At 34.4% G+C, this 18670-nt stretch overlaps 1 protein-coding gene across 1 annotated transcript in view; it reads right to left on the bottom strand.

Annotated features, from left to right (window-relative positions):
- Positions 1–18670, bottom strand: part of KCNT2 (potassium sodium-activated channel subfamily T member 2) — a 214330-nt gene that overhangs the window by 180125 nt on the left and 15535 nt on the right. The window contains exons 5-6 of the mRNA XM_081825152.1: positions 14341–14435; positions 5138–5206 (exon numbers count right to left, since the gene is read on the bottom strand). Coding sequence (XP_081681278.1) covers positions 5138–5206; positions 14341–14435 — 164 coding nt within the window. The remainder of the gene's footprint in view (positions 1–5137; positions 5207–14340; positions 14436–18670) is intronic.

Genomic DNA, 18670 nt, shown 5'->3' with positions numbered 1-18670 from the left:
CACCTCTTCCTAACCATTAGTTTACTTAAAATAAAAAGGTATTCTCAATAGGAAAAGCTTCATGAATCAAGTTATGAACAGTTCAAAGTAAGTTCTACTGGTTGCAAAGAATTTTGCATAAAAAACCCAACTGTGAAAGCATTACTTTAGTGCCATTGACTAAAGTATAGCTTTTATTACTTTTTAAAAGATTTTATTTATTTATTTGACAGAGAGAGATGGAACACAAGCAGGGAGGAGCGGGAGAGGGAGAAGCAGGCCCCCTGCCGAGCAGGGAGCCTGAAGCGGGGCTCGATCCCAGGACCCTGGGATCATGACCTGAGCCAAAAGCAGACACTTAACAACTGAGCCACCCAGGCGCCCCTAAAGTATAGCCTTTAAAGTAAGACAAATAAGGGGAGTTGAGGTCAGTGAAGTAAGTAGGGACAGATTAAAAATCACTTTATATACAACACCAAGGAGTTTATATTATCCTGTAGACACAAATGAAAAACTTTAGGCAAGAAAATGAATGATGTGATCAAATCGAGTAGTGTTGAGGTCATTAATAAAAATCTGCTGATACCCTGAATGGTTACTCCTGCTCCAAGCAGCAACTATATTTACACTAGACTCTTAGTCTCCAGGCTGACAAACCACCTTAAGACATTACCCATGCAAATCATCTAAGTGAAGTTACAGCTGTGAGCAGAGACCATAATGGATATAAAAGAGCTACAAAATTTAGTCCTCAAGCATTTTCTAAGTTGTGAGCTCTTGACTCTGCAATTTACTCTTTTTTGCTTGAACCTTTTTCTTCTGATTCAGTTCATAAAAGTGAAGTACCTAGTCAGTAAAATACTAGCTTTACACACCATTAATTCCCATTAGATATTTAAAGATACATACATACTTACAGTTGATAAAACTAAAATATGTATATATCTGAATTCTCTCCAGGAAAGGTTTGATTTAGCAATACATTTCCACATTACTTTTTTTTTTATCAAGAAATTAGTAAGATGAAGAGTATAGGGTCCAAAATGGGCCACTTTGGCATGTGTAGTACTTTGTGCTGAAGACAATGGAGACCCTTTAGGCTCAAGAGAAACTTTTGCCCCTCCCTTAACTACATAGAAAAATCTAAGTTGGGGGTCTTTCCCAAAATAAGGGTTTACTAGAGATAAGTTTTATCTGACTACCCATCTCTATGGAGAGACAAATATTTGTTTACCAAACATTCACTCTTTTTCATCTTCCTGTGAAATGCATCCCTACCCTTTGAAGTTCCAGACCCCTACCCCCTTTTTCCTTAGTTCAGAATGACATATATACCTCATTTGCCTGAGTGTCTTTGGAATTTCCAGGTCTATGTGGAGTCCCCCTACCTACAAAATTAAATTTGATTTTCTCCTGCTAATCTAACTCATGTCAATTTGATTCTTAGTTCAGCTAGAAGGACCTAGAAGGGCACAGGACATTCTAGCCACAGACACACCTTCTGAAAACACTTATTTATATATCCTTGTTCATGTGAAACATGAAATGGCACCAAATAAATATCAGCAAATTTAAGCTGGTTTACACTCATTTAACATGTTCCCACAGGCATGTATTGCTAGGTGCTACTACATAACAAAACCAATCCCTAATATTTGGTCTCTAGTCAACAGTTTCTGAAAATCAAATAAAGGCACAAAATAAAGCTTTATGTTATTCTATCTGAAATGGTCCAAAACTAATTAGCTACTAAAATAAAAGAGAACATACAGCTTACCATGTTACTTCACATTGTAAGGAGTGAGAATTACTCTCACAGCAAAAGTGACTCTTATTTTTATATAATAATTTACTCAAGTCCAGCTTTTAAAATGTAATACTAATATGTCATGTTCATTAACAGAAAAATTTTGCAATAATGATAGCACTTTTACTTTTATAATATTCAATCACTGCTTAAAATCAATTGAAAAATTTCCTCTTTCCAAGAGATGGCTAAGTGAACATATGCCTATTTCATAGAGTATAATATTCAGATAATTCTGTAATATACAAATATAACCATATGTGACTAAGAACACTCTTGAGAAGTATCTGATCAATTCTTTTGGTTATTCGACTAACATTTCCACTGATGTTGCATTTAATTGCTCATAACCTAATGTCAAATAGACCAGTATCTATGTAGAATGGTCTCCTAGGTAAATAATCATCTTTCTTTTTCACTGGAAATTACAACTGTTTTCCTGATCAATGATATTTGTTCAAAGAGCAGTTTCGGGAGGTCAATGACACATTCTAAACTAAAGAAATTTACTGGAAAATATGATTTGTGTTGACATTTACCTAATACACATTTTGCTCCTATGGCTTCAATTAAAAAAAAAATCTCTGTTAAGAGCTTTACCACGTCAGATTATTTATACTCAAAGAAATTAAGCTGAGAATTAAAATTGTAATTAAGGTACTACCATTCAAGGAGATCTTTGATCCTGTATTTTTTACATCAGAAAAAAAATTAAGTAAAAAATAACATTTTTAAAATCAACATATGCAATAAATATGCTATTTCCTTTATTTTTTTACTCATCATGAGACCCATTGAGCTCAAAATTTCATTTAACAGATAGTATCTCAATAGCACTTTTCTTTATTCTTAACAATTATGAATGTGAAACACTAAGCCTATAAGCAGGAAACCAATGCTATTTTTGCATTTAAAAGTTTGTATAAGAAATAATATATAGTATGCTTCTATACTTATATATAATGTCTACCATCCTGCCTACAGATAGAGATTCTTGAGTTCTTCAGGAGAGGGAAGAGGAGATTAATTACCTTGAGAAATATGTGTACTTTCTTCTTTCTCATAATGAGAGCTAAGTACAGTTACATTTCTCCTCCACCTGAGCTGCCTTAAAGCTTAATATGAGACTTATAATTCATTCTTACTATGTTGATGTGTTGTTTCTTTTATTCCTATTATAATGACTTAATTTCATGTCTGTTTTTAAAACTGCCTCAAGTCTTTTTCTTGAGGTTTGTACAATATTTTTCTTTATTTGACAAATTAATAAATTAAGGCTCAGAGAGACTATCATTTAACTAAAGCCACACAGCAAGAAGGTGACACAACCAAGATATGTTTTTACCTAAAGTCCCTCTGAAGAGTTGCATATATACATATGTCCCTGAGAGACATAAAGCCTAAGAAGAACAATTTTTTCACTAAACTACAAATCGTTCCTCTATAATTATAACAAAAAATACATTCTATTTAAATAGCACTTTATAGCTTACAAAATACTTTTATTTTATATAATTTTATATAGTTATTTTTATAACTACAAAGATAGTTTGATCTTTGTAGTTATTCAGCACTGGGCCCTGTTTGAATTTATAATTATAAAATAGGAAGATTTAGTAAAAGGCAAACAAACCAAAAAATCCTGGGGAGAAAAGTTAAAGCATTCAGGAGATACTTGGCTTGAAGAAAAGACAACTGGGTGCTTCAATTGTCAATATAAAAGATAATTATAAAGCAGGGGATTGAAAGTGGTTTTTTACCTTGCAGTAGACACACTAGAGGGAACAAACTCATATGAAATTCAAATGAGATATTTAGAACATCCTAAAATCAATTTGTTAGCAAACCAGGAACCTAAAAGGAAATACCAAAAACTTAAATAGAGAGATATAACAAGGGTCTATAATAAACATAACTCATTGGGCTAATAGGAGCTATAAAAAAAGAATATTAAGTAGTCAAATGAACCTGGATTATTAGGGATACTCAGAAATATTCTGTATAACATTTGCATGGCTTTGGTGAAAGTTAATATAACCCTGGAGTAGGAGATACATCAGCTTAAGCAATGAATTTAGAGAAAGGAGACGATGCTAAAAGGAGTCTCTCCACACTGTGAATCAAAATACTTTAAAATACATTGGCAAAGATTATGCACAAGAAAGAGGGTAAAGCTTAATACGATGAAATGAATTTACAGAATTTACTGATAGGAAATTGTGAGAACAGCAATGATACATGATCCCAAATATAAGGATTCTAAAAGTCAGTTGAAATGCAAAACTGTCTAAGCAATTTAAAGAGTTAGGTAACAGAACAGGAATTAATAAGAAGGGAAAGGCAGGCTGAAAAAACAAGGAATCTTAAAAGAGAAAAAAATATATAATTGGTGGTGTTTTAAAAGGATGTATGAATTCTGCACAGATTTGACTGCTTGATGGTAAGAAAATGTTTTTATTATAATGAGAATGTACTATAAAAGCTCTGACGTTGACTGCAGTTTAAAATAGACAACCATCTGGGTTGAATGGTATAGGAAGGGCTATGTTTGGAGAAGTGAAAATAAAAAGAATTCTTGGATCTATTTTAGTGATACGATTTTTTATTAAAATCTCCTGCTACAATTACATTCTTATCAAGTGCTCTTTACATTTTCACTAGTTTTTACTTTTTATGTTAACTGCCACCTTTTTTGGACACAGAGGTGAATGAAGATCCTGTCCCTATAAATTGTGTCATTTGTCCTTATACAATGTCTCTTACTATTCTGTTACAGCTTTATTTGCTTTGTTTTAAATCAAAAATTCCACTTGGTTCATTCCCTAGGTGCTCTTTTCTAATGACCTTCCTTTCACAATTACCCATATGCTGATATTACCCACTCTACCAAGTCCCACCCCTCTCCTGAGCGCCAGGCTCCTACATACAAATGGTTATTCAACACCTCACTAAGGTTTCTAAAAAGCAGCTCAACTATCATGGACTTTTTATTTTGCTTCCTCTTTATGTTTCCTTCCAGGTTTCTTCAACCTCGTACGTGGCACTATCTCTCAGTCAGTTTCCCAAAATGCAAATCTCAAAATCATCCTTCAATTTTTCTTTCTCCCACACCTGACATCCAGTTTGTTATCACAACTGTGTCACGTCTATTTTTTTTAAATTTACTGCAATAAGAACACGTAACATGAGATCGATCCTTCTGCACAAATGGATAAGTACACAGTAAGTGATATGAAGGTATAGTCATGGAACTAGTTAACGTGAAAGGCATAAAATGAACCCAGGATTATATCGCTCCAATTTAAGAGTTTTACCATTCATACCAAAGAGCAAGCACATCTTAGAGCTTACCGAAGAAACTCTGTAGTCACTCTGGTGTAGCAAGAGCTGTCATTAAGATGGAAATTGAAGAAGTCCATACTAAGTGACAGAAAATAGGATAACTGTGTGAAGAACAACCTGAGTGAAATGCACATGGTAAATGAAAAAGTTTAAGCACAGCCAGAATCAGAATGGAGAATCTTTTTAACTGATTATAAAGCTATCGCTTTTTTGTCAAGTTTTCTCACACATCATTCCTAAGAAGGAGCCAGCAAATAACATGACTCAGTATACAGCTTGTCCTAACCCAGAGGAGAATGCACTCACTGACTACTTGAGAGTTCCTCAGGTAATTCTTGGCCTTAAAGTGCACCATTCACAGCAACGACCTTGGACCTGGGCTCTTGGCATGGATAAGAACTCAAATAAGATGTGATCCTCGGCACTTGGAAGGCTTATGGAGTTGTTCATGACAAAGCTCCCAGCACAGGTATGGTAGGAGCTAAACAGATGTAGTGTGAGACTCACCACCTTATCTCAGCACCAATCTGCAACTGGGTCAAACCTACCATATTGCAATGTCATATATATTTTTGTTAATAGATGGCTGCTTCATAAGAAAAGCAATATTAAAAACCAGAAAAATAAGATAGGTACTGAAAAATTTTACTAGATAAGCATACATTTCAAATATTAAAAGAATTTAAATGAATTAAATACAATTTGTTTAAAAGCTTCAATGTGAGCTTTAGGATTTTTTTTTCTTTTTAGAAGATGTTTATTTTTTAAATGTTTTGTGAAGAATGCTGGATTTGAGAGTCTCCCGGGAGATTTGCTTCTTTACAAAACATTCTTCAGTGTTATCTTTGACACAGATCCATACAAAATGACTTCAGGGTTATGCAATTCTAAAACAAAATCTGAACATTTTATCCTCTTTAAAAAAACTGAAAAATCGTAATTGATTTGCTTAAATAGACCCTATATATAATAACAAAGGCATCTTAATTACTAATTGTAATTAGTGCTCTTTAAAATTTGCCTCTTTTAAAATGTTAACTATATATTTAGTTATATAGTAGTCCCCTCTTATCTGTGGTTCTGCTTTCTGGAGTTTCAGGTATCTGCAGTGGAAGCAGATGTTCCTTCTTCTGTCATAGCATCAGGTCAATAGTAGCCTAAAGCTATGTCACAGAGCCTACGTCATTCCCCTGACTTCATCTCATCACATAGGCATTTTGTCATCTCACATCATAACAAGAAGGGTGAGTATAGTACAATAAGATATTTTGAGATAGACCACATTCACATAACTTTTATTATAGTATATTGTTATAATTATTCTTTCCATTATTAGTTATTAATCTTTACTGAATATATACTGAATCTTTACTGAATATATATATTCAGTACTTTCCACAGTTTAGGCATCCAATGGGGATCGTGGGATGTATCCCCTGTAGATTAGGGGGAACTACTGTACAAGCTTTCAAGCTTGGGCAAGTTTATAAGGAAAACATTAATTTGAATGAAAGGAAATATTGAGACTGTAAACTTTCTCACCACCTGGTAAATGTCAATTTGTACAATAAAATGTTTTCAGAGAAAAAAGTCACATAGCAGAAATAAATAACCTTAAATATCCATGCACTCCCTATGAATCCTATTGCTGTGCACAGTTACTTGAAAAACTTAATTAGCAATGGCATTCTGTGCTAAAAGCATCTAACACTTTGATTTCATGCTTGTAGTTCAGACATTAGTATTCAAATCAGCCCATGACTTGCACTTTGGTATTTACTGGATGAATACCAATTAAATTGTTCCAAATAATCATTTTCATTTCCTATAGAGTATCTCCCTAAAACCGAACATTCCCATGGAACTTAAGATATCTGAGATGTTGGGAGTTTTACATTTTCTAGGGAGAAATTTTGTGTTTAAAATAATAATAAATCTAGTTTTTCTATTGTTGCAAGAAAGTTTTCTCACATTCCTGGGCATTGTTTTTGAATCTATGCAAAAAAGTTTACTGAATCATGCCATAAACCATTAATCTGAAGTCAATATACACTGCAATTTAGTAATTCATGAAAAGTGACCACACCTCACCCTAATGCACAAACATGCATTTTCGTTATTTCAAAATAAATGGATGATGAACACTTTTCAGAAGAGGCTCAGGATTTAGATCAGATGGGAGAAGCAAAAGTGAGATAGAACCCCCCCAAAAAAAAATCAAAGAAAGAAGTAGAATAAAAAACAAAAATCCTGAAAGATGATGGGAAGAAAAAAGCATGATAGTATGTGTACAGCAATGCTCTCTAGCATTTAATCAATATGGTTCTAAGATCAATATAGGAGACGATAGTTTCAGTAATTTTATTAAATTGTCTGTTCTCACAAATTCTAACATTAAAGGAAGAAAAATTCTCAAGACATAAATTCAGAAGTTATAAGGAGACAAAATTAACAGCCAAAATTTGATTTATATGGGAGTTCTTATATATGTGGTGTGTGTATGCAATTTATAAAAATTATTTCAAAGAGTATTTCTCTTCAATTAAATTTGTAGAAGTTTTACCACCCAGTTATATTTCCTTGGCAAAAACAACAGCCCTAGAATGTCTTTACAGATTACACTGAGTGTATAACCTCACACCAAAGTTAACTGTGGGAAGAGGTATTTAAAGGAACAGTCTCAAAATATATGGTTTGAGTATACTTAATTTACAATATATTTAAGTACCTCCAATTGATAAGATATTGTTTGGGAATTCTGACCCCCAAATGTTACTGTGTATCAACTACAAATATTTGTGAAGCATCTTATATATCCAACCAAGAGATGCGGGGCATAAAATGGTGAGGAAGGAAAACTGACTCTCTGTTCTTATATATCATGAATATCTACCAAGAAGTCCTGATAATTAAAGAAACATTGTACATTTATAATTTTTTCCAACACTGAGAAGCATAAAGGTTGGGCATCTCCCATAATTCAGATAACCTTCAAGAAAACTTCAGGGCAGAGCTTCAATTTAAAAGTTGAGACTCAAAAAAAAGTTGGGACTCAAAGAGTAAGTGGTAGATAAAGGTGAAGAATTTGGATTTTTAAAAAACTTAGTATGAGAATCACCTTATTAAGGGAAGGAATTAATTATGCAAATTATATTGAATATGATCTTTACATCTGACATTTTGTGTTAAATTTTGTTGTCTCTTTTTACATTCCTTAATTTTTGTGACTGTTCTGTTTGTTTTCAAAAAGTATGCATATTCATTCTGAATATTTAAACCATAGAAGAAAGTATGCGGAAGACAGCTGAAAACATGATACACAATTCTATATCCATAAATAATCACTTGAATATATTCCCACCTCTGCAGATATACAGAAAGAGAGATGGATGAACAGGTAAATGGAGGAAGTAATTTAAACAGATAATAATCATGAATATATCATAATTTTATCTAAATGTATTGTATATGTGTTTGCTAAAATTTAAAAAGAGAAACAAGGATTAGAAACTTGCTGAATTTGAGGCAATTTATTATTCACACAAAAGAGATAGCAATGGCTAAAGTATTCTTCTATCTTAATCAAAAAAATCTAGGGCACCTGGGTGGCTCAGATGGTTAAGCGTCTGCCTTCGGCTCAGGTCATGATCCCAGGGTCCTGGGATCGAGTCCCACATCATGCTCTCTGCTCCTTGGGAGCCTGCTTCTCCCTCTGCCTCTCTCTCTCTCTGTCTCTCATGAATAAATAAATAAAATCTTTAAAAAAAAAAAATCTAAAAAGTAAGAGTTTGTCATCCTAATGTCTTACTAAACTATAATTCTACTTCAAATAGTAATTTAAAAATTCACAATAATAGAAATGAGAAAATAAACATAATTCTTTTATTTTTTTAGTTTATTATTACTGCTAATGACTTCTAGAACATCATACAAATAATATTACAGTGGTTAAGCATGTGGGCTCTGGCACCAATTTGCCTACGCCCAGATCTGAGCTCTGCTTCTTAATAGTGTAGACCTATGATAATCTAAGGTTTATCTTTTTACTTGACCTTTCTGTGCCTCTGTTTATCTGTAACATGAGAATTGCTGTGGCATGACTACTTTGGCTTTCTCTCACCCCTTCACCCCACCTTCTAATTGAAAACCTCCCTTGGCTAGGTACCTATATCATAGAAATTAAAAATGGTGTCTCCGCCTCTGCCTGGATAAGCCTTCAACTGCACTTCTGATAAAACTCAGTGTGAAGATGGGGTTTCCCAGAGAAAGACCCAAGGTGTTGTTATTGCATAAACCACAGATTCTCATAGACTATATATTTTTCCTTTTCCTTTATCCTTTTTTTCTTATTCCTATTAAGTACGTACTTAATAATATGTAGGTAGCATACTTTCTAAGTTCTTGTATGTCTGAAAATAACTCTACATTACCGTCATAACTCGATGGTTTAAATTCTAACTGCCTAACATCTGGCTTCCCACTTACACAAAATTTAGTTGGGACAAAGAGTTTTCTATATGTTCTAGTGTAATACAAATCAGAGGGCTGTTTCCAGATCTTCAGACAAACACACTTTCTGTCATTCATTTGTAATAAAGCAAAACAAATGTGACCAAACAAAACTAGTAACCAAATACCATGATGGTGATAACATCATGAGATCATGGTTTAATACTTCCTCCAAATTTCAGTTCTTACTTTTTCACTGTCCACTTCCTGTCACACAGCTATTTGCCTTAAGAGTTAAATCAGTAAACAGAGTTTAAGGACTTCGGCGTTGAGCATTAAAGTAAGTGTTAATCAAAGATGCACAAGAAAATCCCAAATACTTTTTGAATTAAGCATGTTAATAATTTTAACTAGGTCATGTTTTTAAACAATAAATGGATTTTTTTTCTCCTGAAATGAGAATGAGGAGGTAAACTGAATTTCTTACATTGGACTAAAACATGAAATATCCATTTACATAATACAGATCTTGATGTTATAGCTCCATGAAATAATTCGAAAATATCTAAACATACATATTCAAATAAAAAATTAAAGTTTGAAACAAAGTAGGTGCAAAATAAGCCTACTAGTGTAAAATTAGAAACACCAAATGTATTACAAATTAGAGTACTTATTATTGGTTAGAATATGTTGATAATTAAGCTAAAGTCATGCGCTTAATTCCCGATGTACCAGTTTCCTCTGCTTTGTTACAGAGACACAGGCTGAATCACAATTCCCAGCTGTCTTGGAAGTGTGCATTATTGATCAAGAGGGGTACACAGCGGACGTGGGGAAAGATTAGTCCAAATTCCATTACAATAACAGGAAAAACAATTCTGAGCACATTCCCTACAGAGAGTGGGTCAGCAGCTTAATGTTATCTCAGTTTGGCATGTGTCTCTTGTAGACAGATGCTTAATGATAGTTCTTTGTAATGTTAATAATGATGAAAAGAAGATACATTTTCAAACTATATAGCAGCTTTCCAAAACAGGTAATTTTAAGATTGTGAGATTCATGAACAACACATCCAGTTCATCAAATATTAGCTCTTGAATCTTTGGGGGCTTAAATTTTATGTATTAAAAATTCTGATTTGGAAAAGCACTGTCAGTCTTGCTCTATGACATAATGTAACCACAATTAATTAAGTCTAATCCCACAACAATGTAAAAAAATTATATATATGTCTGTATATTTGTATAGTATAAAGCACCAAAGGTATCAGAGAGAGGGGAAATGCTACCATTACTTTGAACTTAGTGAAGCTAACTAGAGGAAATAAATATTAGAAATATGTAGACAGTACAAAAAACCTGAATACATTACAATGGAGGAAAATGTTTTCTCATATTTCCCATTAAATATATTTTCAGGCATCTTGGTTCACTTTTATATTATTATTAAGTTACTATGCTTAGATATTTTAGAGCAAATTAGTTTTTGTGCAGTCACATAATTCAATCCTCTTATATACAGAGGACATTTGAGGCAGAAAAAAACCCGAAATTTTTGGAGTGTTCATACCAAGTGTCATATCTTCTGATAGACATTGTATAAACATACCTAATTTAGTCTTCATCAAAAAAAAGTACAACAAAAATTTTATAAGGTGATTAATGTTATCCTCATTTAATAATGTGGCAAATAGAGCTAGGTAAATTCAGTGAGTTGCCACGGGCTCCAAACTAGCATAGCCCTGAGTTTTAAACAAATGATATGCGGGCGCCTGGATGGCTGAGTTGGTTAAGTGACTGCCTTCGGCTCAGGTCATGATCCTGGAGTCCCTGGATCGAATCCCGCATCGGGCTCCCTGCTCGGCAGGGAGTCTGCTTCTCCCTCTGACCCTCCCCCCTCTCATGTGCTCTCTCTCATTCTCTCTCTCAAATAAACAAATAAAATCTTTAAAAAAAAAATGATATGCACTTGGACTTTTATGACTTATCAGTGCCAAAGATTGCTTATTGTTCAACAGTATCCAGTTTTTCTGTTTTCCATGATAGTACAATATTCAGCTGGGTATACTGTTTCGCAGCTACACCAGATTTCTGTAGACTCCCTTTCAGCTATGTGTCGATATATGACCAAATTCTGGCCTATTTTATGCATGTAATTTCTGGGTTGTGCCTTATCTTCTTCCTTCCTACAGGCTGGAGTTAGAATATAATGGCAAGAGTTGAGTAGCCATCTTGAGCCACGTTATGGAAACTATGTTTTGGGAATGGCAGAAAACAAGTTATAAGGAAATTTAGTCTCCAGCAATATTAAGTTGATATAACCTTCTTGGACAGACTATTTAAACATTTCCATTTGTTTAAGTTGCTGAACCTTTATGTATATTTGTATTTTACAATGTGTGTGGTGTAACTCTTTGCTAAAACAGCTGTGTGTTATAACTAATATAACATTGTTTATATTTTTCTTGTAGATAACTACACTTTTGATGGTGAATTAAAAAAAAGACTTATTCTACCCTAAGATGATGGTCATAAATTATGAAAACATTTTGCTTTGTGTGCTAGAGAAAAATACACAAAGAAATCAAACTTCAGTTTCTCCATTCTAGATATTATAATTCAAAAACATATTAATGTAAATGTATTGATGCACATGTGATTAAAAACAGTAACACTGTACATTTAAAATGTACGTGATTAAAACCAATAACACGCGGGCACCTGAGTGGCTCAGTCGGTTAAGCGTCTGCCTTCGGCTCAGGTCATGATCCCAGGGTCCTGGGATTGAGCTTTGTATCAGGCTCCCTGCTCAGCGGGGAACCTGCTTCTCCCTCTCCCGCTCCCCCTACTTGTGTGCTCTATCAAATAAATAAATAAAATCTTTAAAAAAATAAATAAAATAAAATAAAACCAATAACACACAAGAACAACAACAAAAGCAACTCCAACTGCAGATAAAATAAAAAGTGAAGCACAAATAATTTAAATGATAAATAAACTGCATAATGGCAATTTCATATACATCATGAAAACCCATTATCTAGCACTACTGCATCCCTTGGCGTAAGAAAGTGGCAAAATCTGTCTAGTTGATTCTTTCGAAAATAAAAACTACTGAAGAAATAGACAAATGGGCAGAAAGTAAGAGCAAATGGAGAGCCCACCCTACGTGATTCACTGTAATGAGGATGCCTCCAAAACTAAAGTGAACTAAGTATTATCATATAAAAATAACTTGTCCTTATTTCATCATTAATATTTCTTTTTTTAAAAGATTTTATTTATTTCTTTGAGAGAGAGAGAGCATGAGCAGGGGAAAGGGCAGAGGGAGAAGCAGACTCCCCACTGAGCAAGGAGCCCAACGAGGGGCCCGATCCCAGGACCCCAGGTAATGACCTGAGTCGAAGGCAGATGCTTAAATGACTGAGCCATCCAGGTGCCCCTCAGCATTAATATTTCAATTACCTCTTTACTAAATATACTTTAACAGACTCTAATAATATTTTAAAAATCATTCATTTCACTCTTTGTAATTTTCCAGCATTTGAAATATTAGCAAGTACAGGGGTATACAAGAGATTTTAATCTGGAGTATTTTTCTATAAATAAAATGAAAAAACTCCTAAACTATTCATATAATATCATTATCTTAAAATTAAGAATGTTTAGTGACTTTAGAAGGGAAGTCATTACTTTTAATATTTTATATTTAGGCAGCTAGGTGTTTACTAGGTGAACAATAAAAAAAATTTGTGAGCAGTAAAAAAGATTTAAATGATAAGATGGCTTTGTGTCAATTTTAGAGAGATATTTTATATTTAAAGGCATTTAATATCTTAAAATACATTTATTTTTTAAGATATAAAGTATGTAATAAAACATATTTTCAATACACTTAATAGAGATATTAACTACAAACTACTGACACAAAGTAGTTGCTATACCTACATATCTCAACCTATGTTTATATATATCTATCTATAGCTCTATTTATATCTAATTCAGTTGTTCTAGTATATGGGGCATTCTTCTTATTTTGTACTCCCTAATTAACTTTTTCTCTTTCTTGATAGGTCAAATCCAGGACAGAGCACAATTACACATAATATCTAAGACTCTTGCAAAACAGATATATTATTCTACTTCATTTTTTGATTTTTCAATTTTTTCCTCCTCTTAAGGATCTACGTGAATCCATATGTGCAGCGCAACATTTCCCACTGGATTACTTTATAACCATCAAAGTGAGACTTTCCAGAAGAAATAACTGTTTTCTATAATAAAGCAAAGTACCAAGTCCTGCGTTGCTTTGCCAGGAGATCTGCCCTTGCTTTCTGCCTGACTGCACAGTAAAACATCATGGAGAGAAGGCATGGGCAGAGACAGTGATGGGCAATGACAGTTTTCTCAACAGTATTTCTGCTCTGAAGATTGTAGAAATATAAGGGCACCTCCATGTCAGCAGTTTGAAAGAAAATTTCTTGTTTGACAACTGTGGCAGGCAGTACAAATTCTTGTGATTTGGTTGTTTACAACACTTGGGAAAATGCCAAAGTTGCAGTAAATATCAATACCAAATGATAGATGCACCTTCTTGTTTTTTCTGTAAGACTAAAGGAGAGATTTTACTTTTATTCCTGTAGGTGATCCCTTACATTTATAGTGAGTATTTCTCTATTTTAGCCAACTCAATTAAAATAATGTATATTTAGAAACTATAATTAAATGAAACAATAAAAATAATGATATGTACAATCTTACCAGGTGAAGATAAGGCATAGTAATGTAGATATTAAAATCAAAACTTGATTAAACATTGCAGATTGTGTACGCTGAATGGCTCTGTGCAGATCATTCTAAAATAAAACCAAAAAGCATATTTTAATTTTGAAAATACTACATATCAATGAGTTTCACTACATTTATTACTGTGTAGTATATTTCAACTATCTTGTGCACACTTGATGCATATACTTTAAATGGATATAGCAACATATTTCCATTTTTGCCTAGGTCTAAATATACTTTACCTTAGCATTCATATTACAAAAATGACACTATGGGGGACCACCAAAGCCCCAAATTTCAGTTTACTCCCCCTTATCAACATTTATAGAGATGTTGCACTGACTCCCAAAAAGCTCTCCACAGTAAGCAATGTCTATAATGGAAAATTCTAATTTTAAGAGTAATAGCTAGGTCAAGCTACAATCACATCTCATTCTCTGAATCAGGAAAAATGACATGAAATATGCCAGGCAATCTATCATGAACAGAAAAAACTAAACAGCCAATGAACAAAATTTTTTAAGTTTAATTTCATTAATATAAAGATAAAGGTGAATTAAAGATATAATTTCTATCTTTCCAATTGAAAAATGTTAAAAAATAATAATATCCAATATTGTTTAAAATGCAAAAAAGTGAGCACTCACAAATGATTGATATTGCCCATGCAATTTGTTATAAAATTTCTTGAAGGTGATTTGGTAACACAAGTCAAAGCCATGTCCTTTTTATTTCATGCATTCATTAATTAATTTAATGAGTACGTACTCAATAACATAACTTCTAAAAACTGACCACATGAAAATCATCAGAGATAAAAATTAATATTTGTTAATTTTTATTACAAAATTACAATACTTATATGAAATAATGAATGTTCATTACTACTAAAATATGCAATACAAAAAGGTTAAACAAAGTCATCAAAACTATACAATAGATTTAGATGCAGCTATTAAAAATGATTAGAAGACATATGAAATTGAGCACTACAAAAACAAAATTCAAATTATAACATTGAACATACAATGTAATTTCATACATGATATGTGTGCATTCTTTTCAGAGAAAATATTACAAGAATATAAGTTATGACTAGTATTTAGTCTGTGGTACATTCATAGGTTTTCATAATTTATAGTTTTCTGTTCATCTCAAATATTTTATAATAAACTTTTAACTGTCTTGAAGTCAGTGTTGCATGAAATAAATCACTTCACCAATATAAAATCTCAACAAGCCACTATTTTCTCTTCCTCTACCATATATTTAACCAAACTGTTAAGAAAACAAAAATCTAAGTTGATTAGAAGTTCACCTCTCATCCCTTACTTTCTTTTTGACAGAGGTGTTAATGAGCAGAAAAATAAACATTTCTCCAACCAGTGAAAGGAGAAGTAAAATATAGAAACACAATGGAAAATGAATCCTAAATTAATATTGCAAAGCACTACTTTCACTCTCAGTGATTGACTAATGATTCCTCCCTTGGTTAGGTTATTTTTTTCCACCAACTAATAACACAAATTAGTGAAAAGAGGGTTATTTTTTCCTGGCGTATTTTTTTCTTTTGCAATTTAGGCAATCCATATTTAGTGAAATAGTATTTTTGGGGGGAATAGTGAAGACAGCCCAACATTTCATCAAATCATTCCACAGGTCATACTCCCCCATCATTTGGACATGCATTTTCATGAGATTCCAGTGGTTATTTAAAATAAATGTTTAGAAACATTCATTTGGTTGTGAATATTCAAATGCTATCCAAATATACCTTTGGCTAAAATTTTTGTGTTCCATTTCTGTTCAAAAACATTTAAAAGGAAAACAAGTTTGCTTCCAAGCAAATTTAATTTCAATGTAGTAAAATTAACAGTATTGAGCCCTTACTACATTTATGCCAGATACAATATTTTATACACACACACACACAAATCTATATGTTATACATGTATGTAATTTCATTTAATTTTTATAACAAGTCTGTAGGATAACTACTTTAGTTCTCTTCTGAAGACAAGTAACCAAAGCTATTGGTAGTTCTGGCTTGGTGATATTTAGAAAATCTGGGAGGAGGGGCACCTGGGTGGCTCAGTCAGCTAAGCATCTTTTTTTGGCTCAGGTCATGATACCAGATTCCTGGGATCGAGCCCTCACTCAGTGGGGATCCTGCTTCTCCATCTCCCTCAGTCCCCCAGCTTGTGCTCTCTCTCACTCTCTCTATCTCAAATAAATAAATAAAATCTTTAAAAAAAAAAAGTCTGGGAGGAGAGGAAAAGATGGTGGAGGAGTAGCAGACCCTATTCCAACTGGTCCCCAGAATTGAGCTGGATTTCTACCAGACCACTCTAAACACCCACAAAATCAGCCTGAGATGTAAGAAGATATATCTGGATCTCCACAAACAGAATATCGCAGGCGGTTGGTTTCCAGGTATGAAGTGCGGAACTGTGATTCCGCAGGCACATATCTGAAGATAAACAGGAGGGGGAGAGAGCCGTGGGGATCCTACACCACCGATAAGCAATAGCCTCCCATGCTGGGGACAGGGCACAGACTAGCAGACCAGTAGCGGCGGGGAAAGGAGTTTAGGGCAGCCCCCCAGACAGAAGCCCAGAGCATCAGGGCTCCACATGCGAACTGGGGGCGGCTGGCGGTTTTAGAAGCACAGGACAGAGACGTGCCCCGACCTGGAGGCGAGGACTAGGAGCCCTGCTGAGGGGTGTACAACCCAGGATACTGCACTTTATAGCAGCACAGACAGAAACGGAGATAGTGTGGCCTGGAGAGCTCACTGAAGAACAGACTGCGATCTCTCTGTTCTGAGGCAGAGGGTTGAAAATGATCACTTATGCTCTGACTCTCGGAAGAGATGCAGAAAGCTGCCAGGGAAAGCCGCCAGAGAATAAAAGCCCCAAAAACTGGTTTTCACTGAGCCCATCCCCCCCCCACATGGGGCAGGGCAACTTTACCCAAACAGGGTTGCCTGAGTAACAGCATGGCAGGTCCCTCCCCTAGAAGACAGGCTGGGAGAACAAGAGGCAAACAACCCTAAGGTCCCTATAAAACAGGTGCATCTGGCTTGGGTTGTGGTCAATAATTTGGACTCTGTACATTCACTCAACCACCCGTCAACAGAATGACTAGGAGGAGGAAGCCCCGAAATAGGAAAGACTCAGAGACTGTGACTTCTGCCACGGATTTACAAATGGATATAGATATAACCAAGATGTCGGAAATGGAATTCAGGGTAACAGTTATGAAGACAATAGCTAGAATGGAGAAATCGATTAATGGCAACATAGAGTCTCTAAGGGCAGAAATGAAAACTGAAGTGGCAGAACTTAAAAATGCTATCAATGAGATCCAATCTAATCTAGATAATCTAACAGCTACGGTAAGAGAGGCAGAAGAATGAATTAATGATCTAGAAGACCAATTGATAGAAAAGAAGGATAAAGAGGAGGCCATGGAGAAACAACTCAAAATCCATGACAAAATCAGAGAAATAAGTGACACCATGAAACATTACAATGTCAGAATTATTGTGATATCTAAGAGGGTGGAGAGAGAGAGAGGACTAGAAGATATATTTGAGCAAACTGTAGCTGAGAACTTTCCTAATCTGGGGAATGAAGCAAACATTCGTGTCTTAGAGGCAGAGAGGACCCCTCCCAAGATAAGGAAAACAGGCCACTGCCCCGGCATGTAATAGTAAAACTCAAATCTTAGAACCAAGGAAACCATCTTAAGGGCAGTTAGGGGGAAGAGATTCCTTACGTACAGAGGGAGGAACATCAGACCTATCCACAGAGACATGGCAAGCCAGAAAGGGCTGGCAAGACATATTCAGGGTACTAAATGAGAAGAACATGCAGCCAAGAATACTTTATTCATCAAGGCTGTCATTTAGAATGGATGGAGAGATCCAGAGCTTCCAAGACCAGCAGAAACTGAAAGAATATGTGACCACTAAGCCGGCCCTGCAAGAAATATTAAGGGGGTTCTATAAAAGGAGAAAGACCTCACAAGTGATATAGAACAGAAATTTACAGAGATAATCTATAGAAACAAGGACTTCACAGGCAACATGATGACAATAAAATCATATCTTTCAATAATCACTCTCAACGTGAATAGCCAAAATGCTCCCATAAAACAGCACAGGGTTGCAGATTGGATAAAAAGACAGGACCCATCCATATGTTGTCTACAAGAGACTCATTTTGAACCTAAAGATACATCCAGACTGAAAGTGAAGGAATGGAGATCCATCTTCCATGCTAATGGACCTCAAAAGAAA

This window comes from Leptonychotes weddellii, chromosome 6 (genome assembly GCF_054177405.1).
Source record: "Leptonychotes weddellii isolate Sample4059 chromosome 6, ASM5417740v2, whole genome shotgun sequence".
Classification (NCBI taxonomy): domain Eukaryota; kingdom Metazoa; phylum Chordata; class Mammalia; order Carnivora; family Phocidae; genus Leptonychotes; species Leptonychotes weddellii.
Note: the sequence above shows the minus strand (reverse complement) of the source record. Positions and strands in the feature narration are given on the sequence as shown.